Raw genomic sequence first — 26,122 nt, forward strand, 5'->3', positions numbered from 1 at the left:
ACCAGTGTCGCCGGAGAGCAGCACATCACCGCGCAATCTCCTGGCCGTGCGGGAGAACGCGACGGGGGCGAGCGACGAAGGAGACGATGAACAAATCGAGCCGGAGGGTCTGGTGCGCTGTCGTGTGGCGGTTCAGATCCGCCGCACCTCATCGCCGGCAACGGCCGGAGGCGGCGGAAATAAAGCGGCGGCGGCGGAGGCGATTTTGGTCGCGGGAGCCGAAAGGGATTAGGGTTAGAGAGTGAGGGAGGAAGAAGACGCGACTGGGTCGGTTGGACCGAGCCCAGTGGGCTGGTCCAACCTAACCAGTTCGGTCACCTGACAGGTGGGCCCGAGGGGTATTTTGGACATTTCCAAAATACCCATTTAAAATGAGTGTTTCCAAGAATTTTAGAAAATAGAAAATAGCTCTAAAAAAATAATTAAAAATATGAAAATAGATCAGCATAAAATTCTCTATCATAATAAAATACAAAAAGGAATTTTTGAAGACAACTAAGAATAAGTCTTCATTTGATGATTTAAATAACCATTTAAATCACACATATTATTTTCAATAATGAAAATAAGTCCATTAATGCATTTGGACTTTAAAAAAAAACACCTTGACAACATTTCAAGGTTGTATTTTACTTTAAATCAAGAATCTCCAAATTATTCTTAGTATTAACCTCTTACATGAAATAATAACGACATCGGAAGGGGGGAACAAACCCTGAAAATGGAATCATGCATAATTGCTTCTTTAACCATTGCCCTTATCGGACAATGATGCTATTTTTCAGAACAAGAGGACAAGGGTCAGTCCACACCTTCCAACTGCAAAACTTTGCGGTGTTCGTGCAAGTTCATCACTTGCTCATGTCATTTGAGTATTTCTATCAAATTACTTGCAAAGTATTATGGTTATCACTATTGCATAAAAACCAAAACCACTACTTTCATAACTATGAATATGACTATGTGGTGGGCAATGGAACCATGGATTGTGTTGAAATGGTGGAGGTTCCATTGCAAGGGTTAATATCCATCTAGGATTAAACAACAAATGTCGCCGATGATTCTTGTGCCGTAATACCCGTGTTAACCATAAGATCCGGAGTGGGACGGAGTAGTCAAAAGTGTTTCCACCTCTCGTACATCAACGGATGCGCTTACCGTAGACACTTGACCCAGAGTTGGGCAAGCGGTGGGGTGGGGATCCCATTCTAATTCCCCACGGTAAGTGGTCTATGATGGGTTGCAGCTACGGCGAAGGAGTTTGGTTAACGAGTCCCAAACCGTTGTCGTGGTCGGGGTCCATCCTTAATTGGTGTAAGAGGACCGACGAGGACCTGGTGGTCGGGGTATGCAACAAAGGGTGGGTGTGCGAGGCAGCGGAGGAACATGATTGGCTAGACCTTATACGGTGGCCTCACACCGAAGGAAGTGTGGACGGGAAAGCTGCCCGGTTGGTACCAAGGTTAAGATCTCTTATGGGTAAAGCAACACACCTCTCGCAGAGTGTAAAGAACCGTGACCCGTCACTCCTCGTTCCGGGATAAGGAACTGCGAACGCGGCCGGAAAGGAGCTCCATGAAGTTCTAGTAAACCGGTGAAGGCCGACGGACATAGCTCTTTGAAATAAAAGCAATCTCTTGAAGAAATGTTTATCAAAACTTGCATTGGTATTAGACTTTCTGGTCTAATATCGTAGCTAGTGCATTAAACACCTCTTATCTATAATGAACTTGTTGAGTACGCTCGTACTCATACCACTCTTAAATCCCATGCTTAGATTGTCTGAATTGTCTGGAGGAGGACTACAACAACAATGAAGAAGCCGAGATCATCAGCTATGAAGAACCAGACCTCTCAGGAGGTATCGAGGGCGTAGACTACCTCATAGTCTACGGATCCGGGGAGGCTTCCGGAGAAGAATAAGCCTAGAGATATCCAAGAGTAGTAGTAGTAGTAGCCGAGCAGCCCGAACTCTTAGTATTTAGCTGCTCGAGGCAATAAATGTTTAGTTAATGAGACTCCTATGTTGTAAGCTAAGTTGGGTTCACCTCGAACCCAGGAGTATTCCTCTTAGGACCCAAGAGGAGCTCCAAGACGACATGTGTATGTTAATTGTAATAATATGTGAATGAGTTATGGACCCTGCTATGTTCTGTTGTACTACTCTGAGGGATGTAATATTTGCGGAATGGTACTTCGTGAATGTTATATCAACGACTGGCATACTACAACATGCAGTGGTATGCAGGGTCACCACAATATAGTGATTCGAATTGGATCCCAGATGTAGCTGATCTGTACGCCACAAGTGGGTATGTATTTACCTTTGGAGGTGGCGCAGTGTCATGGAGATCTTGCAAGCAAACCATATAAGGTGGGTTGTTCCACCACTAGTAAGTGAGTGAGAATAGGAGTGCTACACGCGCACTCCTCCTCCTCCTCGCTCGCTCGTCTCGACACGTCACGACGCGCGCGCCACGCTCGTGGTGAGTGGATTGAGCCTCGAGCCGAGACTTTCCTTACTTTTTGCAGCTCAAGAAAACGAACAGAGTCCTAGACGGACGCGTCGCAGTTAGTCGGTTCGGGTCGCTCCCGGATCGTGGGCTATCTGTAACCGACTTGAAACGTTCGTGCGACGTGGGCGTGGCCCACGTTGTCTAGGGTTTCCCGAGCCTATATAATCTCCTGCCCGGCTACCGCGGAAACATACTGAATACACGAGTTAGGGTTTCCACCTCTCTTTGCTTGCACCGCCATCGTAGCCTACTCCATCCCGCGCGCCGACGTGCATCGGCGAACGGGAGAGCAGGTCTCCGGAACCACTCGTCCTTGCGATCCTGTACGGGAGAGGGTGAATTAGGTTTTTGGGAAGCGCTCTGCGCGACTGGTCACCCTACAAGGAAAAGCCTTATTGCCGGCGCACAAAAACGGCTGTTGCCGGCGTACCAGAGCCCGCCGGTGGGAACAGGCCGGTGGTAATGAGTTACCGCCGGCGCACCAGCAGGTGCGCCAGCAGCAACATGAATTATCCCCGGCGAACCAGGCCTGGTGCGCCGGCGGTATGTTTTTTCGAAATTCAAAAAAAAGCCCGATCAAGATCTAGATCTAGATCTAGATCTAGGTCGGGTTCATCTAGCTCGGGTCCTCAAAAAAGTGGCCGTGCGTTGCCTTGTCGTCGTTGCCGCACCGGTGTAGGAGGAGGAGAATGATGCCGGAGGTGGTGGTTTAGGAGGAGGAGGAGGAGGAGGATAAGGCCGGAGGTGGTGGTGGTTTAGGAAGAGGAGGAGGAGGAGAAGATGGCCAGAGGTGAAGGTGGTGGAAGAGGAGAAGGAGAAGGTGGAGATGGAGGTAGAGTCCCGAGGTGGAGGAGGTTACCGGAGGAGGAGGAGCTCACCGGAGTAGGAGGAGGTCATCGGAGTAGTAGTCGTCTTCGGAGGCCGTCGGTGAGTATTGCAAGGAGAAGAGCAGGAGGGAAAGAGAAGAAGGGGGAGAAGTGAGGAAGGAGAAGAGGGATGAGGGCCGGCTTGACTATATAGTGTGGGTTACCGCCGGCGCACCAAGTAGGGTGGTGCGCCGGGGGTAATTTTTTTATTTTTTTTCTCCCAAATCTTAAATCTCAAAAAAGTCCTGTTTCTGTTTTCCAAATGACGAATCCATTTTTTCTCCAAACGGGCCGTAGGCAGTTAAATTCGAATAGGAAATTTCGCATAGATCGATTTTGATATAAAAAAGTTTTTCATCGGAGGTCGTATGCAACCAGAAAACCCGTTTTACCGAAAGATGGCGCCATTTTGCATAATATATCGAAATTCATTTTTTTAAATTTTCATGAAAGCTAGATTACATAATACATGGGCAGTTCAAAGGATTTTATTTTTTCAATTTTCTATCATTTTATTTTATTTTTTGAAAACTGAAAAGCCGATTCCGGGGGGTGGGGGGGTGGGGGGGGGTGGAGAGAAAAATCTAGGCACCTTACCCCCGGCGCACCTCTATGGTGGTGCGCTGGTGGTAAATTGTCTACCACCGGCGCACCACCATAGAGGTGCGCGGGGGTAAGGTGCCCAGATTTTACGTTTTCGACGAGAACTCTTCGAATTTTATTCCGGCGCACTAAATTTTTTTGTGCGCCGGCGATAGGTTCTTCGCCGGCGCGGCCTAACATGGCTCGCCGGCGGTATTTTGCCACCGGCGCGCGTCAATGATGGTGCGCCGGCACTGTTCCGTGCAGCTATAGCCCTTTTCCTAGTAGTGTCAAGCTCTTCATCACGGGTCGCCTTCCGTCCAAGTTGGGCGGTGCTGCCTACCGTCATCTTCAACGTCGTCTACTTCGACCCGTCGTCCATGTCGTCAACAACGTTGTCATCAACAACGTTACTGCTGCGACATCATCTGCTACACCTCCACCGCCACCTCCACCAGATCGGTACGTGCGACATATCTCGATCTGTTTAGCGATGGATGCTTTACCGTTTGCTGGCTATCTGCTACTCATGTTGATTAATGCATTTAGTATGTTCGAGTTTCACATGTTAGTAGTTGCTGTCATTATGTTTTATATTCTGAAATTAATCATGGAAATTGTGCCTAATTATCCAACAGTTCGTACTCTAATTCTTTTATGACATTTTTTCATATACTCTCCCTGATCCATTCTAATTGATGCTAAAATAAGTGTATCTACAACTAAAATATATTACATACATCTATATTAGCATTAAGTAATATGGATGTAAGGGAAGTAATAAAATTTATTCTAATCTTGCAAAACCATACTACGTACTTAAAACTCTGGGGCTGGCCCGATCCAACGTTACAGTAGACTTGGAAAACCTATCTATCCAGTGGAGCGCGAGCTCGAGCGCAGTGTAGACGATGGTACAGCGCTGCCGCTAGCGGCTGCGGCTGCGGATTACGCAACCGGGTCAAAAAAAATGGCCACTCCCTCACCGCCACGTCTCCTCCCCTACCCCGCCATGCTCCTCTCCCCCATGCCTATCCTCTTCCTCGCCGCCGGTCCGCTCGCCGCCGTTCACTTCCCCTCCCGCTGCCGCCTCCGCCTCCGTTTCGCCCACGCCGTCGCTGCTGCTGCCGCCGCTGCCACCACTCCGGAGAACAACTTCGCCGTCGAGGACTACCTCATCGCCAACTGCCACCTCACTCAGCCGCAAGCCCTCAAGGCCTCCAAGAACCTCGCCCACCTCAAGTCCCCCGCCAACGCCGACGCCGTGCTCGCATTCCTCGACGCCCTCGGCTTCTCCCCCAAGGAGGTGGCCGCCGCCGTCGCCTCCAACCCGCGCATCCTCTGCGCCCGCATCGAGCGCTCCCTCGCGCCCATCTCCGCGGAGCTCCGCGCCCTAGGCCTCTCCCACTCCCAGATCGCCCGCCTCGCCAAGATCGCCGGCCGCTACTTCCTTTGCCGCAGCTTCGTCTCCAAGGTCCAGTTCTGGCTCCCCCTCTTCGGCTCCCCAGAGAGGCTCCTCCAGGCCAGCGACTGGAACTACTGGCTCCTCACCTCCGATCTCGAGAAGGTGGTCGAGCCCAACGTCGCCTTCTTCAAGCAATGCGGCCTAAGTGCTTGTGACATTTCCAAGCTGCTCGTGGCCGCGCCGCGCCTGGTCACCATGCACCCGGAGTACGTCCAGGACTCCGTGCGGCGGGCCATCCAGCTCGGCGTGTCCCCGGGCTCGCAGATGTTCCGCCACGCCATCTCCACCGCCGGCTGCATCGGCCCGGAGAAGGTGGACGCCAAGATCGCCGTCCTCAGGGAGACGCTCGGGTGGTCGCAGGAGGAGGTGAGCCTGGCCATCAGCAAGGCGCCCAGGATCCTGGTCGCCTCCCAAGAGAGGCTCCGCCGCAACGCCAACTTCCTTGTCAACGAGGTCGGCTTGGCGCCGCAGTACATCGCGCGCCGGTCGGTGCTGCTCATGTACAGCCTCGAGAGGAGGCTCAGGCCCCGGCATCTCGTGGTGAAGCTTCTCAAGAACAGAAGGCTGATCGAGCAAGACCGGTGCTTCTTCAACGTGGTGGCGCCGACGGAAGACAAGTTCTTGGAGAAGTTCGTTGCCCCCTTCGAGGATTGCATCCCGGGCCTCGCCGATGCGTACGACTCTGCTTGTGCCGGCGACCACTGAACAGTGACTACAACAAGATCCTGGAGGCCCGCGTGCGTAGGTAGGTGTGTATACTCTCCACTGTACAACCTCATTCTACTGATGAACAATAGCAGATCCCCATGGCCATTTAGTGTAGATTCATTACAGCCAACCACAGCGAGGTGGATGTTTATACTCTGAACTTGGAAGTGTTCATTACTGATTGAACATTGGGTTTGGTATACAATTCTGAAAAAAAAAGTAGCATGTCTTCTTTTTAATTAGGTTGATTACAGTCAACAACAAGAAGTTTGATGTTTATACTTTGAAGCTTGGAGGAAGTGTTCATTGTTTGGCTCAAGAAATATTCCAGGAAGAAAATTAAAAGAAGTTGCTTTTGCAATCAGGATCAGGACTAAGAAGAGAAAATGGATAATCCAAGAAGTGCTTACTCTCCTCCCTCTCTTGAATTAGCCACTGATCCTAGCTTGTTGCATGCCTCTATACATCAACGTCACTATTTAGAAAAATAGCTTATGAATTCAGCAGTCCTGTCCATTTTCTAAACCATCCGTTCAGCAACATCACACCATCTTTGTACTGCACTGACTATCAACAGCTACAGTATGCACCATGTAGCTGTACCTGTACATATGCAATGAATATTAGAAGTGAAATTTGGCAAATGGTTGGAGACCAAATAAATTAAGAATGAAACAGAGGAAAAGCAGACCTGTGTATAGCTTTTCTATGTAAGAGCGGAACAAATTAGGTAAGAGATCGGAAAACTCACAAATGCCCATTTCATAGACTATGGTCACTTTTCTGAATAAGGAATAAAATGGATTCATGGCACTGTTAGATTCAAGGAGGCATGTATATCAGTATATGAACCTTTTATGAGATAGATGACTGCAAATTAGGACCTGAAATTAGACCACACACGATCGGTTGTTTTCAGGAAATGAACGTGTTTTTCAGTACTGCAAATTAGCTTACACTTGACTGGTAGCAAACTATTACGTAACTTTTCCATTAATTTCAGGGAAACACATGTCTTGGAGTAGTTTGTCTTCTTGTCTAGGTAGCAGAACCAGAACCCAGGAAACCATCAGGTCACACCAGCATTACTGATGTTTAAGATCCGGTTTTTATAATTCTGTTTTGTCACGCTAATTACTAATGACTAAAGTTTTTTTTTACCAAATAGTGTTATATGAAACAACTAGGAAATTGAAATGACCATTTGGTGACATCACTGAACTGGCAGAAGGATCTTGTAGAAGGACCAATAATCACAAGAATCAGAGACATCTAGTTTAGCATAATAGAACCAAGATTAACCTGATAGTTTTAAACCATTCCTTTATTTTCAGCCCCTAATCTTTACAGCTAGACTATTTATACCAGAGACTTTGAATCTCCATGATACCAGTTAGCACCATGGCTACAATTATTTTTTCTGCAGGCAAACCGCTGGGCGTTAGACATCCATTGCATAATTGCCATCCCAGAGATAGGGCTATACCTGCTGTTCTGGCAAGTGCTCTAGCACACCACTCTCACCGCTGAGCCAGACCGCCTGCACTGGAAGTGGAACGCAAGCGGCACCTACACCGCCCACTCCGCGTACCTGGCAACCTTCCATGGCTCCGTCACCTGCTGCAGATGGAAGCTCACCTGGCAGGGCTGGGTGCCGCTGCGCGTACGCTTTTTTCACTGGCTGGCCAATCTTGACCACTGCTGGACAGCTGATCGCCTTGCTCGCCGTACTGATGATGACAGAAGTGTTTTTTCACCACAGGATTGTTTCTCTTAGGCATACTGATCTTTCAAACCAAAACTTCAAAATGTATAATGACCTACTCCAACCATTTAATAACTGAAATTTAATTCCACGTGTAAGTCAAGAAAATAGTTTAAGTTCATGATACATCAAGTAATTGTAGCTGCCTGACGAATTTTTTCACCAAGAGTCCCAAATGTATTAAAAAAATTAAAACATGGCAACTGAATTAGCTAAGATGAGAGACACACTTGCTCTCACTATTGCACTATAACTCATATTTAGTTCTTAATTAAAAAAATATGCCAAGTCAATTTAAAATAAGGCACCATCATGTCCAACTGTGCAGCAGTTATCAGTGCACTAACAAGTTTCTAAATATATCTCAAATGAAGAGCAAGTTTAGTTTGAGACATGTTTACTAACACAAGGAAGATGGGACTGCACCATTTTGCATAATAAAGATTATATGACACTGGAACATTTGTGCGGAATCTTTGGATAGTTTAGGCCATTGCAAATATATTACACCTGCTGTCAGTAAAACTGACCTGCAATACTATATACATAGCAGATCTTCGAACCAAAATGAGCCCTAGCCTCCTATTTGCACAATTGATTTGTTGGTCTGCCTTTAAAAAAGTAAGTCGACGAACTTTACCTCCAGATTTGTGCAAATTAGTATTTAGCCCAAAGAGACATGACTACTAGCTGCTTCTTTCTTCAGACCCTTTTTCATTATAACCTTCCTTGACTCATCCGATACAGACCATTGCCTAGCAGCAGCGTGAAAATTTGAGATCAACACAAGGTTTCGAGTATTCTGTGGATCAACTTCCAGAAGATGCCCAGCTACCTTGTTGCCTCTCACCACATCTATGTTAGATATACATGCATTCAGCATAGCCACACAGATAGCACCTGAAAGCTCAGTTCGGTCCGCACGCAGACTACAGTAGAGATCCCATGCCTCATCGATCTGTCCTGCCCGGCCTAACATGTCAATGAAACAAGCGTAGTGCTCTGGTCCTGGATCAATTCCATACTTGGTTTTCATCAAGTGTAACTTGGCTCGGCCTTGGTCCACAAGGCCAGAGTGTCCACAAGCTGAGAGAACAGCCAGAAATGTAATGGCGTTTGGCGAGACAGCTTTCTCCATCTTCTCGAACAGATCCAAAGCCTCTTCGCCGTGCCCATGGCGACTATAGCCATCAATCATGCTGGACCAGGAAAGCACATTTCTGCCGGTCATTCGATCGAACACCACGCGTGCAGCCACTGTCCGCCCACACTTTGCATACATGTCGATGAGCGCATTGCAGAGGATAGTCTCGGAATCGAACCCGCAACGGAGAGCCTTGCAGTGTACCTGCAGACCGTATGACAAGTTTGCGGTGGCTGAGCAGGCCGAGAGAGCGCATGTCAGCACGATTCCGTTGGGTTCAATTCCCCTCAGCATCAAGAAAGCTTCCCGGAACTGGCCGTTCTCCACGCATCCTGAGAGAAGAGCATTGCACAGCGCCACATCCTTCGGGCGCTCCTCCATGTGGGCAAACAGTCTCTTCGCCTCCTCGACGCAGCCGCAGCTCATGTAGAGATCGACAAGGGCTGTGGCCATGATGACATCATCGTGGCGCGCGAGTAGTGTCAGCGCGTGGACCTGGCGGCCGGGGCGGACGGCGCGGGAGGTAGCGCAGGCCTTGAGCATGGTGCAGAGGGTGGCGGCCGTTGGCGCGAACCCGGCAGCTGCCATGCCGCGGAAGGCTTCGGCGGCGGCTGCGGGGCGCCCGTGACGGACGTTGCAGGCGATGAGCGCGTTCCAGGCAACGGCGTCTCGCGCGGGCATTTCGTCGAACAGGCGGGAGGCGGCGCCTTGAAGGCCGGCTTTTGCATAGGCCGTGAGCAGGGCGGTCGCCGGGATGGGGCTGGAGAGGGAAGAAGACTTGAGCAGCGTGGCGTGGATTGCGGAGGAGTGGGAAGGGTGGGAGGAGAGGCGGCGGAGCAGCGCGGAGAGCGGCGGCGGCGGCGCACGAGACATTTGCTGGGACTTGGAGGTCCCAAGATGGGGCAGCTGGGCCAGCCAAGTTGCTGTTAGCATCACAAACGCGAACTCAAATAAGCAGTCAGCGCGATGCTCCGCCTCCAAAGCCACCTCCTCCGCGCCGCCGCCTCTCCCCTCCACCGGTTCCACCTCTCCACCGCCGCCGCCGCCGCCGCCGCCTCCACAACCCCTGCCCAGTTCGTCGTGGAGGACTACCTCGTCGCCTCGTGCGGCCTCGCACCAGCGAAAGCGCTCAGGGCCTCCAAGTACCTCTCCCACCTCAAGTCACCTGCCAATGCCGACGCCGTCCGCGCGTTCCTCGCCGACGCCGGAATCGCCAAAGCCCACATCGCCTCGGCCATTGCCCGCCTCCCTCGGCTCCTCTGCTCCAGTGTCGACAAAACCCTAACCCCCCGCCTCGCTCAGCTCCTGGACATGGGCCTCTCCCCTCCCCAGATCTCCCGCCTCTACGCCCTCCTGCCCTCCATCTTCCTCAGCCCCGCCCAGATCTCCCGCCTCGCCTTCTACCTCTCCTTGCTGGGATCCTACGACAAGGTGGAGGCCGCCATCAGGTCTAATTTCTGCCTCCTCTCAAGGAACATTGACACCGTCAAGCTCAACATCGCCTTCCTGCAGCAGTGCGGACTAACCTGTGACGATATCGCCAACCTCTACGCTCGTGGACGTACCGGCAATCTGCTCACCAGCAGTTTAGAGCATGTCAAGGGAATGGTAGCATGTATCGAGAGGCTAGGCGTGAGCAGTGAGCTGCGACTCCGGGATGTTCAAGGAAGCCCTTGTCACCTTCTGCAACCAAAGGCCTGAGAGGATTACCGCGAAACTCGAGTTACTGGAGAGGGCTCTTGGATGCTCGGAGGCCAGGATGGCTGTGTGCAAGCTGCCCACCATCCTTAACCTCTCGGAGCTCACGCTAGGCAACAGGGTGGAGTTCATGAGGACGGAGTTTGGGTTAGAGCCTTCATACATCGCGCACAGGCCTGCCATTCTCATGTACAGCTTGCAGAGGCGGCTCATCCCACGGCATTTTGTCATCCATGTTCTCAAGTCCAAGGGCTTGGTCAAGAGAGACATTGACTTGTTCAACGTATTTTGTACTACCCACAGCAAATTTGTAGACAGGTACCTTAACCTTCGGTGAATGTGTTCCAGGGCACTTGCAGCTGCTTATCATGCTGCTTGTGCAGGGAAAATGCTTCCCCGAGTTCAACTGTGAGAGATTGAAACATGGATGTGAAGGTCTATTCTAATTACCATGTTGGCCTATGTTGATGTATTGATGTCCTCAGTTCTGAATGGAAGTCTAGGGATTTGATTAAATGTGCTGTGGTTGAGCTTATAATTTGTTTCTTATTATTTATGAAATGTTTTGATAATCTTATTTTGGCGTTCTTTTCCTGCTTCATAAACCTTACTAATGTTACCTGCTGCATTGTTAGAGCCTCACAGAAAGAAACTTATTCCACCCTTTATTATTGCTGCGCTACTTGATAGCTGATGAATCTGTGTATGTGATAACTTGCTGGAAAATAGTATAAATTCCTTTCCAATTTTAGCCATTTCCAATTTTAGCCATACAGGACTGCCTGTTAAATTTTATCAATTTGGTAACCTATCCACCTACGGTAAGTGCTACTGGATTCAAATAAGGTTTTATTAGGTTGAGTGGATGACAAATTAGAAGATCAAAAGGCATGTATGATGCCATTTTTGAACTTTTTTGTTGGATTGAGGAGTAGAGGAGATCTGATATGAAAGTTGGAAAATAATTAGCAACAGCAGCTCCCATGCCATCTTACTGAGTTAGACTAGCGTTTTATGCATATCCTCTATTTTCAAGAGTTTTGATACGAAGTATAGGTGGCAGCAATCTCGGATCACCTTAAAGCTGGATTTGTTTTGGTCTCAGGTGATATAACCTGAAACATCAACTTTTTTTCTTATGTTTCTTAGTGTTTAGGGTTAATTGTTACCTATGATGCCAAATCATGTACAAAGTATGATTCAACTTTCCAAACCAGTTTTGATTGCTAAATAAGCCCGGTACCGTGGAGTTTGATCTAGTATCTGATACATCAGAACCTTTTTCTCGAAAATGTTGGTGCTCAGTTTTTGCTGAAATTTAATTTTGTTGGGGGACTTAGGTCTTTAAATGTTTTTAAATGTTTCTTAGTGTTTAGGGTGGTTAATTGTTAGTTTGTTACCTATGATGCCTAATCATGTATGATTCAACTTTCCAAACCAGTTTTGATTGCTAAATAAGTCTGGTAGCGTGGAGTTTGATCTAGTATGTAGTACGTTGGAACCTTTCTCTCTAAAATGTTGGTACTCAGTTTGTGTATGACTTTGCTGAAATTTAATTTTGTTGGGGGACGTAGGTCTTTTCGTTTGTTCCTGTTGTGTTTTTGTTGTCCTAGTTTATGTATTTCTAGGTTTGATTCTGTCTAGCAGGTCAAGTAATTCAACCTATACAAGCACTCTGAAGCGGATATTTATTGTTGTGACTTCAGCCTGTGAAATTCTTCAAGACACCAAGAAGAGGGAGGACAACTTTGTTCGTTCTTATCTTTGGAAAGCCCCGGTAGCCCCTGTAGTTATATATTTGAATTGTCCGATGCTTTGATCTTGGTGGTTGTATTAGATTTTTGTGATTTCTGTCCTTCATGCGTGTTGTTTATGTAGACAGCAGACAGTTCCTGTGTTTATAAGACCTTGTACACTAGAATAACTTTGTGTTGTTGGTGACACATGAATGGCATCTTTATATAGACTAGCAATGACTTGTAGCATGTCATTGCAAACATTTTCGCCGTGTCTTAAAACTTTTGTGTTGAAACGGTTTCACATCTTATGATGGTACACCAAAACCATATGGTTGGGTTGATGCCAATCGTGCCTTTCTCTGGATCAATGTTTATTCCGTAAAATTGTCCAAATTGGGTAGTATTTGCATTTTTGTTCTCTGACATTGATTTATACACTAAAGAGCATCATTAGTAGTGTCATTTGTATTGTAGCATGTAACCTCATCAACAAACGGATCACACCATACATTTATCAAATGTATCTAGACATGAAGGCACAATTGCAGCAATACTAGAAACGACTTTTCACCCTTTTGATTCATAGAAACTCGATATGTGTAATAACTGTTGTCTTACAGATTCCACAGACGAAGAAGAGGATGAAAAGTCGTTTCTAGTATTGCTGCAATTGTGCCTTCATGTCGTGTAATAACAAATTGATGTGGAGATATTGCATGTGTTTTTCCAGATTAGTAGTGACTGAATTGTATTGCTGGCATCTGAGAAAAAACTCCATTGATTGCATGGTACTTATTCATACTTGTCTTGCTCCCACATGTAAGTACGCAAGCTGCCATGGGTAGAATGTGAGAAGGCGGTGGCTGGAAAACTAGTGTCAACACTACAATATGCATAAGCATAACAATATATTATTTCCAATATTCTCTGATGATATTAACAAATAGTTAGATATATTGAAGTGGCACCAATTCTGATTAGATTATCTGTTCATAACTCTTGGGTATAGAGATAAGGCCAGGACAAGTAGCCAGTTAGAATCAGGGCCATCTGTAAGAATAGTTATTTGGGCATTTTTGACAACCTTTCTCTATATTTTTTCATTGATGTCGGAGGGAAGTGTATTAAAGACTTAAAGTAACCTGTGTGATTTCTCTGTACAATATTCTTCTGAGTAGCAAACAGCAGAAAGAGAATGGTTTTATCAGAGGAAATATCAAGGAAAGGATCACGGGACCAAAGTTGCATCTGAGCCTGTGAAGTTTCGAAGACTCATGGACACATAAATCTATATATCATAAATTGTGAGATGAGAAGACTCGGTTCTTCTGTTCGGCAGTGATTTCGGCAGCAGGCAAGCTCAAGCACGGGTTTCAGTTTCCTGCATGTATAGTACTACTTCCTATACAACATTACTATCACTTTTTTTTTTTTTTGCATACTGTTAGATCTATCCAGCCATCTGTCAGGATCCCCATGGATCTCTGACCGAATAGGATCACGAAGAAGAGGATTTTGGGGGGAAATTGGTAGAAAAAAGGTAAACAGTAAGAACTAAATAACAGATAAATTGCAGAAAATAAAGAATAAAATTAGGGTTCATATTTCTTGATTGGATCACAGGATACAATGGTAGCTTATGACCAAACCAACTACTAGATACCTACTTAGGTGCAATACCTAATATGCCCTTACCTACCAACATACTACTACTCCATAGCACTACTAGTCCCTGATATTACTCCCCCCTTGAGACCATTGCTCAGCAATGGAACAAGTTTCTTCAAAAACTTTTATCCTTGAAAATTGATCAGCCAAAATGCAACACTACAGAACTTGATGTCTTGTTGCCAATAAAGCTAAGAACTGTTTGCATTTCTAGGAAATCTAGCAATATGCAGGGCATAGCCTTGTCCGTCAAGGGAAATTGAAATCATCCTCCAGAATCAATTCAGTCTTTTCAAGGAGGTAGATATGTAATGAAGTAGACATCACTTTCCCACAAATTAAGATAAATGGGTAAGGATTGATAAGCACTTGGTTGATTGGTTTGTTGAAAGGCAGCACGATAGTCCATATCGCTGAACATAGAGATGTTACCTTCAATCCAGAGTGACTTCCATTTGCTTGTACTGAAATGTGTGAGAATGGAATAGGTTGCAGTATATGAGAGCATAAGTACAGTAACTCCAGGATCCCATATTAATCTATTTGCTGGTCTGATTGAGAACTCCCACATATCTCATCTGGCAATATTCAGCTTGGCAATGGAAGGAACGGAAGTAATTATCTAGAGATGAATGTGTAGTCCTCAGCAGCACAAAGGATGTACCATGCAGTACAAAGTGGATGCCATTTGGAGCATAATACTGGATCCAGTCTTCCGAAATAAGAATTAACAGTTCAGTTGTATGCTGGATGAACTGAACTTGATGTGGCACTGCACATTTATCTAGCATCGTATCTTTGATTTTCAGAACACCAGGGTCCCATGTGTAATTGGTATTGTTCAGTAGTAGGAATAGAGTCCCAGTTATTGCGCGGTGCCATGTAAGCTGTCACATTTCAAGAAGCATTTGCCATGAGCTCCTGGTTAGCAAGGCAATCGTCTGTAACTTCCCTGTAACTTGCAGAGAGTACTAGCATCATATCCATTTGGTTCAAAATGCCTGGATCCCATAAGAACTGAAATTCTCTAAACTGGGTTTTCGCTGTAAGCATATAAGGAGGTGTAAAAATTCCACTTGATGGCAGTATTGAGGTTTGAAGAACAACGACCATAGCTCTGTTCAGTGCTGAACTCAAAACTGTAGTGTCTCCTGGATCCCATTCTTTTCCACTCTCATGAGTTACCAACACCTTCAACGACAGGTCTCCTAGCTGCTGTCCGTTTACTTCTGTCCATCCTAGACCAAAAGCATAGGAACACATCATAGCAGATTCAAAAAATGAGTGTCCTTGCACCAATCTGCACATCTAGTATCTGTACCATTGCAGACTTGTAGACATCTACACACTGCAATTCTGTAGCACCAGCAACAGTCATGAACATGATAGGTAATTTGGTAGCTCCTGGATCCCATAACAGTCTCGATTCTCTCTTACAATGCTCAAAACTGAGTTGCTTAGACATTGTGGCAACTGAATTTGTGGCCTTTAGTACCATACAATTGCATACCCTTGCATCATTTTTCAAACTGAATATACCAACAGTACCAACAGTGGGGTTTTCAGCACTAAATGTTGTCTTGATGAAACACTTGAGAGGCTGAAAGTTTTCACTTTTATCTTCTTCATATATCTGCTGTTGAACACATGGACTTATTAGAGCAGCCATCTGACTCTTCATCGGAGACAGCAAACACCTGAACGGACCAAATTGAGCAGCCATCTGACTCGTCATTAGAGATAGGGAACACCGGCTCAGGAACAGCTCGCTCCAAGGGATAATCTGCCGGCAGAGTAAAGTAGCTGCGCTCGGTTCCATCTGCTAGGAATACGCTTTGGCGATTAAGATTATGGAGACCATGTGGTTGTGACCTCCCATCCAGATTCTGCTCACTGAAATTGGTGCTTCCACCATGTACTGAACTCTGAATTGGATTTGGATGCCCGTATGTGTACTTCTCATAACCAGACCGTGGTGTTGGCATTTCGTCAAGCACCTGGGGGGCAACATAAGCAGGAGCTGTGGAGATTTCTGCTGCACCAGTATTAGAGAACACTGACGTAGCAGATTCAACCATTGCTATGCTTGCTGATGATTGTGTGAAGCCTACAGATGGTGCCGGGCAGTTGTGGTGCTCGACTTGGACGTGGATACCCTGTCTACTAGTTTGGAGATACCAAGTTTCAGTGATGCAAATGAACTCTTTCATTGAGCCTGGTACTCATCCAATCGCCGACTCATGTCGAGGAGTGACTGCTGAGCGAGGTTGAGCTGCAACACGAGGTCCGGCTGCATCCTGTTGGTGAGGTGTTTTTTTTTTTTGAAATGGGAAAATATTGCCCCAGTTTCTGCATCTAAAGGATGCACACGGTTTTTTTATTAGATTTTTCACGAAACCTTACAAGAAACAATACAAAATATCAAACTCGAAGCAACCTTACTATACCTATAGTGGGATGAAGAGGGTGACAAAACACCAACTCACATCATCCAAAATTAAATGCCTTCCCAAACCATCCAATAGCAGGTGCGAAACACATCCAGTCAAGCAGACTCTCAGCGCACGCCAACACACGCGCCCCAGGAGTTGCTCCCGCTGTCTTCCTCGACTCCATCTTCAAGAGAGATCAACGCATTAACCTTGCAAGACCTGCCGTCGATGCCACCATGACGCTAGACGGCTCCACCCTCCTGCACGTATACATCATCCCGCATCTATCGTCGATACCCTGCAGCACCACGCCACTGAGACTTAGCGCCAACAATGTGGTAGATGAACACCACTCCACCGAAGTCCGCCAACATCCAGCAGCTGCTCCAAAAACGATGCCCCAGGAGGTAGAACGACGCAGGACACGCCGCCATCGTTCGATCCGGGAGACCCGGACCTAGGGTTTCCTGAGCAAGCACGAGTGAGAAACCGCAGACTGCGTCGACGATGCCTTCAAGAAGGTAGCGGCGCGACACGTCGCCATCGTCCGCCAACCGAGGTCGAAACACGGTTTTCACCGGCAGCCGCGCATCCCCAACTCGCCGAGTGTAGTGCCAAGACGGGCAAAGATGACGCCTTCGACAAGGTAACGACGTCGACCGACGCCGCCATCATCCGCCAAGACCGAGGTCGAGGCTCAGTTTTCACCGGCCGCCATGACACCCCGGACTAGATCACCATCGCTGAAAACGTGTGTGAGATCCCATGATCCCCCACACAGGACTACCAGCCTGGCCGACCACCTCCGACGAAGAAGAAGGCCGCCTCCTACCCCGAAACCCTAGACTCCTCCCGCCGCCGACAATTTAGTAAACTATAAGAACTAAATAACAAATAAATTGCGGACAGGGTGTTTCTGCACCCGGGTGCATATGCACCCTTTATTTGAAATGCATATTAAACATATTTTCAAATGTCAAAAAATACAAATAAAAATGCCTCGTGTATACCTTGACATGTTACATGTTCGCAAAGTTGTTTCAGCAAAAATCGATATGTTTTGTGCCATGTACTAAAAAGACAAATTTTTGGTGTTAAAATAGTCTATTTCTCGAGGCATTATTTGTGTTTTTTACATAGGGTACAAAAATTGTCGGTTTTACCTGAAACTTTACATGTACACATAGAATATGTCCCTCTACATGCAAAAAAAAATTCCTAAAATTTTACTTTTTGAAATATATTTTATACATATCGGTTGCATATGCACCAATGATCAGTTTTGGCTTTTCCAATAAATTGCAGAAAATAAGAATAAAATTAGGGCTTATATTTCTTGATTGGATCACAGGATACAATGGTAGCTTATATAGACCAAACCAACTACTAGATACCTACTTAGGTGCAATACCTAATATGCCCTTACCTACCAACATACTACTACTCCATAGCACTACTAGTCCTGACACCATCCTTATTGTCCTTGGATTGTCCTCTATACGTATGCCCATGCAGTTTCAGCCTTTGCCTAGCCTTGTTAGTTCCACCATGATCCCAATAGAATGTAGTACACGATGGTGACAGGAAGTGAGATGAATATCCCAAAAATAACCCTGAAAACACCCAATAATCAGGTGGGCATTCACAGAAATAAGTGAATTATCTCAAAGCAAGAATATTCAGCAATGAAAAATACCCTGTGCTCATGATGTCGGCGTGGACCTTGTACTCTTCAGCGTACACAAACGAAGTCACGGCTAGGGGTAAAGCCGCCTGCATGCACGCATGTAAGTTGTACTACTATTAGATAAATATGAGATTGATTTCAGCATGCATCCTTTATTCAGTAAGCAAACATAGAGCTCCTGCTTAGTGTTGAATTTGTTTGCTCTCTGTTTCCAACGTCTATTCTCATGATTTGACAGCGCATGCAGCAAGCTCTTAGAGAGCGCGCGCTACTACCAGCAAAGCAGACTAAAAGCAAAAGATAAACGTTGCGTGCCAACATTATGATCCTAGCAAAACAGATACACATCGGATGGTTACGCCAAGCTGTAGCAGGAAGTAGCTTACTTTTCTTTTCTAATGGATCACTTGTAGATTACAAACGTGATTATCATCCTTCACTATGCATTTTCTGTGTGATCCGCAACTGCAATGACTGTTATTGCTGGACATCTCTTTTAAGAGAGTTGCTGCCGATGTCAATAACTAAGAAAAGAGAATTTTTTGTGCTTACCTGTACAACGGCCATGTGCAGCAGGGTGCCGTGCATGCCGACGACGAGGGAGGCGATCAACATCACCACCGGGCCTATGAGAAACTTGAGGAGCATCGACATTGAGGCGATGGTGTAGCCGCACGGAATGAACTGTGACTGTCGGGCAATGAACGTCCCTGAAACATGAAAGAGGGAATATCTAGCTAGATTAAGCAGCTGGTTAATTTCTGAAAACATCTCGCATTGGAAGTCAAGATTAATCTAAGCGGTCGAGTATAGACAGACCTGAAGAGAACATGCTGAGGCCAACAGCTGTGCTGTATATTGTGAAGAGGGAGTCGTCGATAACTTTTGGCATCTTGATTCCACACCTGCAAAATTGGAAAAAGTGCATGACAGATGTTAATATGATTTATGTGTGCAATTTGAATATGCAGCCACGCACTGGATGTTGTGTGGAAGATGAATGAAATGGACGTACTTGAAGGCAACCAGAGACCAGATGAGGCCAAGGATGCTGGCGTATGTATTTGGAATCCTCAGAATCTTCTTCACTGCCATCCACAAGACATGCTTCACCGACGGCGCCTTGGCGACGTCTCCAAAGGTACCTGCCTCCTTGTCCTTGCCGACTGACGTCGTATTCGTTTGGACAACGATGCTACCTTGCGCCTGGGAAGCGACCGTGACATCCGTGGTCTCAATGATCACCACCCTCATGAGGTCACCTTTCTCTGGAGATGCAGGAGAGCTGATGATCTCCTTGGTCACCGTGGCGGCTGCGCGCATGGCCTCCATGTATTCGTAGAGGAAGATAATGACATTGTACCAGAAGCAGAACTGCATCACGACGATGGACTTGAGGAGGGTGGTGGAGACCTCGCCGTACATGCCCCTGAGGAGCGGCACGCCCATGATGACGGTGTTGGGCAGCGAGGCGACGGAGAAGGCGGTGACCACCCACTCCAGCTGCAGCGAGGGAGCCGCCTTGGTCCCGTCATCGTCTCGGTGGCGGCGCGAGCGCGCCCACAGCATCGGGGCTACGAGGCTGAGCAGGATGGCCAGCTTCTGCAGGGTGTCGGCGGCGATGAGGCGGCCGCTCATGGCGTAGAGGTCGTTGGTGGAGACCATGTGGAAGATGAGCACGGGCACGGCGTAGAGCGCGACAAAGTGGTTGATCCCCGCGCACTGCTCGTCGGAGAAGGCCTTGAGCCACCGCACCGACGCGTACCCCAGGGCCGCCGCCGTGTAGAGCGGCGCCATGGCCTCGAGGACCTGGTACACGGCCGAGCCCGAGATCATAATGCCCTACAGCAACTGGTCTCTGCTGGTAATGGGTGTGATACAGGCAGTATGAGAGTTCAAGTTTTCGGCGCGCGGGACCTGATTGTATATATAGTTTTAGTTGCTAACCACGTATGCCACCACGTGGTCGATGCGTAGGACTCCCAGGAAGTGTGCGTCACACCATCTCCAATAGACTGCGCTATCCCGCACCCGCGCTATAAAAACCGCCAGTATGCAGCGTGCGGAGACGAAATCGGTCCTCTAGCAGGCCCGAGGTGGCGATGCAAAAAATTTGGTGCGCGTGACTTTTTGCACTATCCGGGGTGCCATACGTGACGCGTCGGCTGCAGCGCGCGACATCTGTTTGGACGCGGGCGAATATACAACGGCTGGAAGTTCACCCCGCGCCCTCCTCCATTTCCCCACCAGCGCCGCCGCCGCACGATTCCATAGGCGCTAGTCGATTCCGCCGTTGGCCCTGCTCTAGCTCGCCGCCGTGTCGTAGATTCGCCTCGCCCTCGCCTCCTCCGGCAGTTTCGGCCGCTCCGCAGCGCTATACTGAGCCGCCGCCGCCACCGACGGGCACAAGGCCGGCGCTTCCTCCTCGCCTCCCTCGGGCCTCCTCCGCTTTGTAGCGTCGCGCTCGAGCGGCGTCCATGTCGTTGTCGTCGAGCCTACTTTCAACATGGTGCATCCAAGATGCTCGCCGGTTTGCTCGCAAGGTATGCGCCTCCGTCGGCCGCCATCATTTTGTCGATTTTTTTTTTGCTACTAGCTAGTTGTAGTGAAGTCATTTCATATGTATATTTGTAGAGTTCATCGTACGATTCATCGGATGACGAGTACGACCTAGAGGAAGAAGAGAACATATCCATACTATTAGCATACCGCGCCGTCAAGAAGTCAAAAATAGGTGGATCGGTGTTCGGTAGACAAAAGTTGTGGAGAGAAGTTGACGCGGTCGTATTTCAACGAGAATCCGATATTTCCCAAAAGCTATTTTTGGTGGCGTTTTCGGATGAGCATCGACTTGTTCAAGCATATCGCAACGGAGGTGACCAAGTATGATCGATTCTTTGAGCAACGGAGAAATGCCGCCGGAGAACTTGGTCATACCACATATCAGAAGGTGATCGTCGCCTTGCGTATGCTGGCATACGGTATACCGGCGGATCTAGTTGATGACCATTTGGCCATGGGAGAGAGCACTTCTATCTATGTGTGAAGCGCTTTGCCATGGAAATTGCGAATGTTTTCGGATCCACATACTTGAGAGCCCCCAATGCTCAAGACACGGCAAGACTTTTGGAGTTCAACGCCGATCGGGGATTTCCAGGTATGCTTGGCTCAATTGCTTGTATGCATTGGAGTTGGAAGAATTATCCATCAGTATGGCATGGTCAATTCAAAGGGTACAAGAAGGATGCCACTATAGTCCTTGAAGCGGTCGCCAATCATGAGACTTGGATATGGCATGCATTTTTTGGAATGCCCGGATTTTGCAATGACATCAATGTTCTTCAACGGGCACCAGTAATGACAAGACTTGCAATACGGGAAGGTTCATTGGTGGAGTTTGAACCAAATGGCCACAAGTACAACTATGGCTATTTCCTCGCCAACGGCATATATCCAAGGTGGCAAACATTTGTGAAGCCGGTTATTCAACCACGAGGTAACAAACAAACCTAATTTCACAATGCACAAGAGATAGCTAGAAAAGATGTAGAGAGAGCATTTGGGATTTTGCAAGCCCAATTTGCCATTGTGAGGGGGGCGGCTAGATTTTGGGCCCATAAGTGCCTTTGGTATATCATGACCGCTTGTGTCATCATCTATAACATGATTATAGAGGATGATTATGGAAAAAAGGTGGATCCTACCCACTACAAGTTGATGGGGCTTTCCGTGCAAGTGAGAAGGTCTGCACATAGGATTGCCCGGTTCATTGCCTCATACCATACCATTCGCTCCAACGAAACACATGATGAGCTCCAAAAGGATCTCATGGAAGAATGGTGGAATTGGCATCGACAACAATAGTTGCATACTTGTTGTATTGTTTGAAAACTATATGTTGTATTGTTTCAAAATTATGTTGTATTGTTGTATGTTGATCCGTAAAATTGTTGTATTTGTTGTGGACAATTTAATGTATTTGTTGTATTCTTGTGCTGTAATAATAAATAGTACTACATTTATTTGTGAATTTATGAAACTTGTTTGATCTTGTTTGATGCATTGTTGTGTGTGATTGTTGTTTCCGCCGGTGCTGCGCGCTGTATATTAGAGCATCCGGTGAGTAACTTTGCCGCGCACGGCCTCTAGTTTAGGGCTTCCGTGAGAAAATTCAGCGCAGCGCGCTAAATGTTTCGTGCAGTTGAAGCGACATACATCTGCGCCAAATATAGCGCACGAGATGCTCTCATTCGTCATTTTCTCCCTACTGTTTGTGGCTGTCTTGTATAGTAGAGCAATGGCACAGCCCCGATTCGTGGAGTAGTCTAAACAGGCGATGGCGACGAAGTTAGCTGGCTCGATGTGAATGCGTCGCTGTATCAAGCTAGGCTAGGAAAGCTGGCTTGGTTGATTCCTCCGGAGACTTGCTCGACACGAGCCATTGGCGATCTGACCAAGTGTCTTCGTGTGGGTGCGTGTTGTTTCCAGGCCAATACCAAACCGATCAAACCGTGTGGTTAGCGGGAGTGATGGTTTTTTTTCCCGTGTCCTTTTTTGTGATCTTGTGAGTTGTGAGAAGTAAGAATTTGGTTATTTTTCCTTCGACTGAGAAACGATCACACCCATTAATAAATTAAGTTGTATTAGAATCTGGCTATTTTAAATCTCAACTATCATCATCCGTTTAAGTCACTATACTTACCCTTACCACGCCATACGCCCAAACAAAGAGAGCAAAATCTAAAAATCACGATTAACATATCTGAAATGACTCTTAACAAATACATGGGCTCCTAGACCTTATTCGGAATCTACCTCGGATCCGGTCAGAATGATCTGAGTTAGAGCATCTCCGGTCGCGTGCCCGAAACTGATCTTAAAGGGATTTGAGTGCGCTAGACAAAAGACGTTCTCAGAGGCGTTCCCCAAAGCCGCTTTTTATCTGGTGTGGCCCGATACGGTGTCCGGCGCACCGAGTCCATCTCCGCTACACAAGGGACGCTCCGGGGACACCGGACACACTGAAAAGCGAGGCGAGGAGTGGTGAGACCGACGCGTCAACGGCACATTAAATTTAACATAACCGTCGCCTACCTCGCGACGGAAGTTATTGGCGCGCAGCGACGGTGCAGTTCCCGCATAGGCGCAGCGAAGCATCTCGTCGCGCTTAGCTCTGCGTGCCGGTGTTAATAAGCGCCACCGCTCCCCCGCCTCCCTCCGGCCTATAAAAGGGTCGCCTCTCATCGTCCCTCTCACACACAAACCCTAGCGCCTCTCTCCCCAACCCTAGCCTGCGACGCTTGTCGTCGCTTGCGACGCCGTCATCTTCATCGTCGGACATGCAGGACGAGGTGGGGCCCGTGCTGTTCGAGTTTGTCGTCGTCCTCAAGGGCGACCCACACGCCATCCAGAGGCTGTCGGACACCTTCGCCGACTTCATCGCCGGCGACGGGCGCCCGGGCTCGCTTCATTTGCGGGAAGCGCTCGCGCGGCTGCCGTCGGTGGATCATGGACGTGATCTACGACGCGCGCGGCAAGATGTACCTCCACATCGGCCGGGAGAAGTTCGCGCGCTACCACCGCCTCGAAGCCGGCTTCGTGCTCGTGTTCTCCTACTTTGGCGAGAGGGACATGAGTGTCAAGGTGTTCGACGAGACGCGTTGCCGCGGGCACTACCACGGCGACAGCTCCGAGGAGGACGACAACTGATGAGTGTTGTTTCTTCGCAGTGAAAATATTTTCATGGACGTTTCTGGTTGTTCTTCCTCGGAAGAACCAATAGGGGCACCGTCAACACCTGGATTTTCCAGTTTGGGTGACCGACACGAAACCTTCGATGCCCGGCCTAGTTAGGTTTAGTTATTTTGCAATGTTTTATATTTGTGTCAACCATGATTCAAACTATGTATTAGTTTGTGGAAAACCATGTTCCAAACTATGTCTTCGTGTAAACCACGTTCCCAATTATGTATTAGTTTGTGGAATGTTTCTTCTCTTTATTGAAATAAAAATGCAAAAAATAGAGTATTTTAATGTTTGGAGGCGGTGTTTGGGGGACGCGGCTGGGGAGCGACGTCCCCCAAACGCGGCACGAACGAACACACCCCCAAACGCTCAATCTGGTACCGTTTGGGGGACGGTTTGGGGGACGCAATCGGAGATGCTCTTACCTAGGTTACCACCCAGAATTTTGAACCCAATCTAGATCTCACGAACATGCTCAAACGGCTAGTTTTTTTTGGTATAAGCCCCCTTCTTCTCCAAAGGGGTACCTGTTAGATTGATCTCCACACGATAAAGCCCAACGGCTCGATGTGCCCCTTGACCACGCCCTGATCGGGGGCGCCCAACCGAACTCTGGTTGGTGGGCCCATGTCTTCGCGCTACATAAATAGATGGGGTGGCGGACGCACACGGTACGAGGTTCACCATGCACCGCAGCCCCACCGATATCCCCTACCAATCTAGGTTTAGCTTAGGCCGATGGGAAGCTCCACCGTACCGCCACCTCTGCCTTGCCCACGCACACACACGCACAAGCCGTCACCCTCCACCATAGCCAATGGGTCGGGCTCGCTGAGCTCCAGTGAAGGAGGGTACTACTTGATGAGCTGCATCAAGGATGTTCCAACCCTCGTAGGTGAAAACTACACTTAATGGAGAAATAAGGTCGATTTGGTCTTTGTTTGTGCTGAGGTGGACTGGGTTGTTGTAAGGGTACATTTCCCTTAAGTTTGTTTTTCGTAATTAATGACAATTCTCTATGGACCAATGTTTTCATTGTGTTTATATGAAGGAACATTCCGTAGGTAATTCTTGTAGTCCATGTGTTAAATTCAAGTGTGAATGCCATGAAGATAAAGATATACCTTGGGTATTGGCATCAAGATATTGAGTGGTTGACTTTAAGAGAAGAACTCTAGATATGGCTCTAAGTCGGTGTCATGGTAGCCTCATGAGTTGAGCTATGGTTGACTAAGGTTTAGAGCATGCAATCAAATGAAGAGTTCTCTATGTACATCAAGATATGTTTATAGAGCATGAGAAGATACAAGGTTGATCAAAACTAAGAGTTATTATTGAATTCAAGTTGGTCAACACATGAAGCATAAATACCGTGTCACTTTGGATCATGTGGTCTTGTGGATGGTAAGTCTTGTCAATTATGCTTCTTGAGCTAACCCACTATATATGTCCATTTTTGTTGTCTATGTGGGTTAGGTATCTTGCCATGGGCATGCATCAAGAGTATGATCTCATACAGCCCATGTGAAGATGGCATTGATACGTCTCCGACGTATCGATAATTTCTTATGTTCCATGCCACATTATTGATGATATCTACATGTTTTATGCATACTTTACGTCATATTTATGTATTTTCCGGAACTAACCTATTGACGAGATGCCGAAGGGCCAGTTGCTGTTTTCTGCTGTTTTTGGTTTCAGAAATCCTAGTAAGGAAATATTCTCGGAATTGGACGAAATCAACGCCCAGAGTCTTAGGATTGCATGAAGCTTCCAGAACACCCGAGAGCCGCCGCAGGGGGGCCACAGCCCACCACACACCAGGCTGGCGCGACCAAGGGGGCGCCCCTCTGTTGTGTCGTCGCCTCGTTGACCTTCTGACGCCGCCTCTTCGCCTATATAAAGGTCCCTGACCTAAAACACGAGACGGAAAAGCCAAGGTACGAGAAAACTTCCAGAGCCGCCGCCATCGCGAAGCCAAGATCTGGGGGACATGAGTCTCTGTTCCGGCACGCCGCCGGGACGGAGAAGTGCCCCCGGAAGGCTTCTCCATCGACACCACCGCCATCTTCATCACCGCTGCTGTCTCCCATGAGGAGGGAGT

The 26,122-nt window shown here is 47.6% G+C and overlaps 3 protein-coding genes across 3 annotated transcripts; 1 reads left to right on the forward strand and 2 right to left on the reverse strand.

Annotated features, from left to right (window-relative positions):
* The first annotated feature begins 4,859 nt into the window (after window positions 1–4,859).
* On the forward strand, window positions 4,860–6,376 carry LOC124692016. The gene has a single exon (XM_047225314.1). It carries the CDS (start codon window positions 4,935–4,937, stop codon window positions 6,132–6,134), a length of 1,200 nt encoding a protein of 399 aa, XP_047081270.1. The 5' UTR covers window positions 4,860–4,934; the 3' UTR covers window positions 6,135–6,376.
* A 1,395-nt stretch (window positions 6,377–7,771) lies between these two features.
* On the reverse strand, window positions 7,772–9,919 carry LOC124689915 (pentatricopeptide repeat-containing protein At5g66500, mitochondrial-like). The gene is made up of 2 exons (XM_047223370.1): window positions 8,582–9,919; window positions 7,772–7,846 (listed from the first exon to the last, which is right to left on the reverse strand). The coding sequence occupies exons 1-2, from the start codon at window positions 9,917–9,919 to the stop codon at window positions 7,772–7,774; spliced, it is 1,413 nt and encodes a 470-aa protein (XP_047079326.1).
* Window positions 9,920–18,120: 8,201 nt separating this feature from the next.
* LOC124689916 (probable auxin efflux carrier component 9) lies at window positions 18,121–20,106 on the reverse strand. The gene is made up of 5 exons (XM_047223371.1): window positions 19,286–20,106; window positions 19,090–19,175; window positions 18,823–18,980; window positions 18,280–18,356; window positions 18,121–18,196 (listed from the first exon to the last, which is right to left on the reverse strand). Exons 1-5 carry the CDS (start codon window positions 20,104–20,106, stop codon window positions 18,121–18,123), a joined length of 1,218 nt encoding a protein of 405 aa, XP_047079327.1.
* Between the last annotated feature and the right edge of the window lie 6,016 nt (window positions 20,107–26,122).

The sequence above is a fragment of the Lolium rigidum genome, chromosome 2 (genome assembly GCF_022539505.1).
Source record: "Lolium rigidum isolate FL_2022 chromosome 2, APGP_CSIRO_Lrig_0.1, whole genome shotgun sequence".
Lineage (NCBI taxonomy): Eukaryota > Viridiplantae > Streptophyta > Magnoliopsida > Poales > Poaceae > Lolium > Lolium rigidum.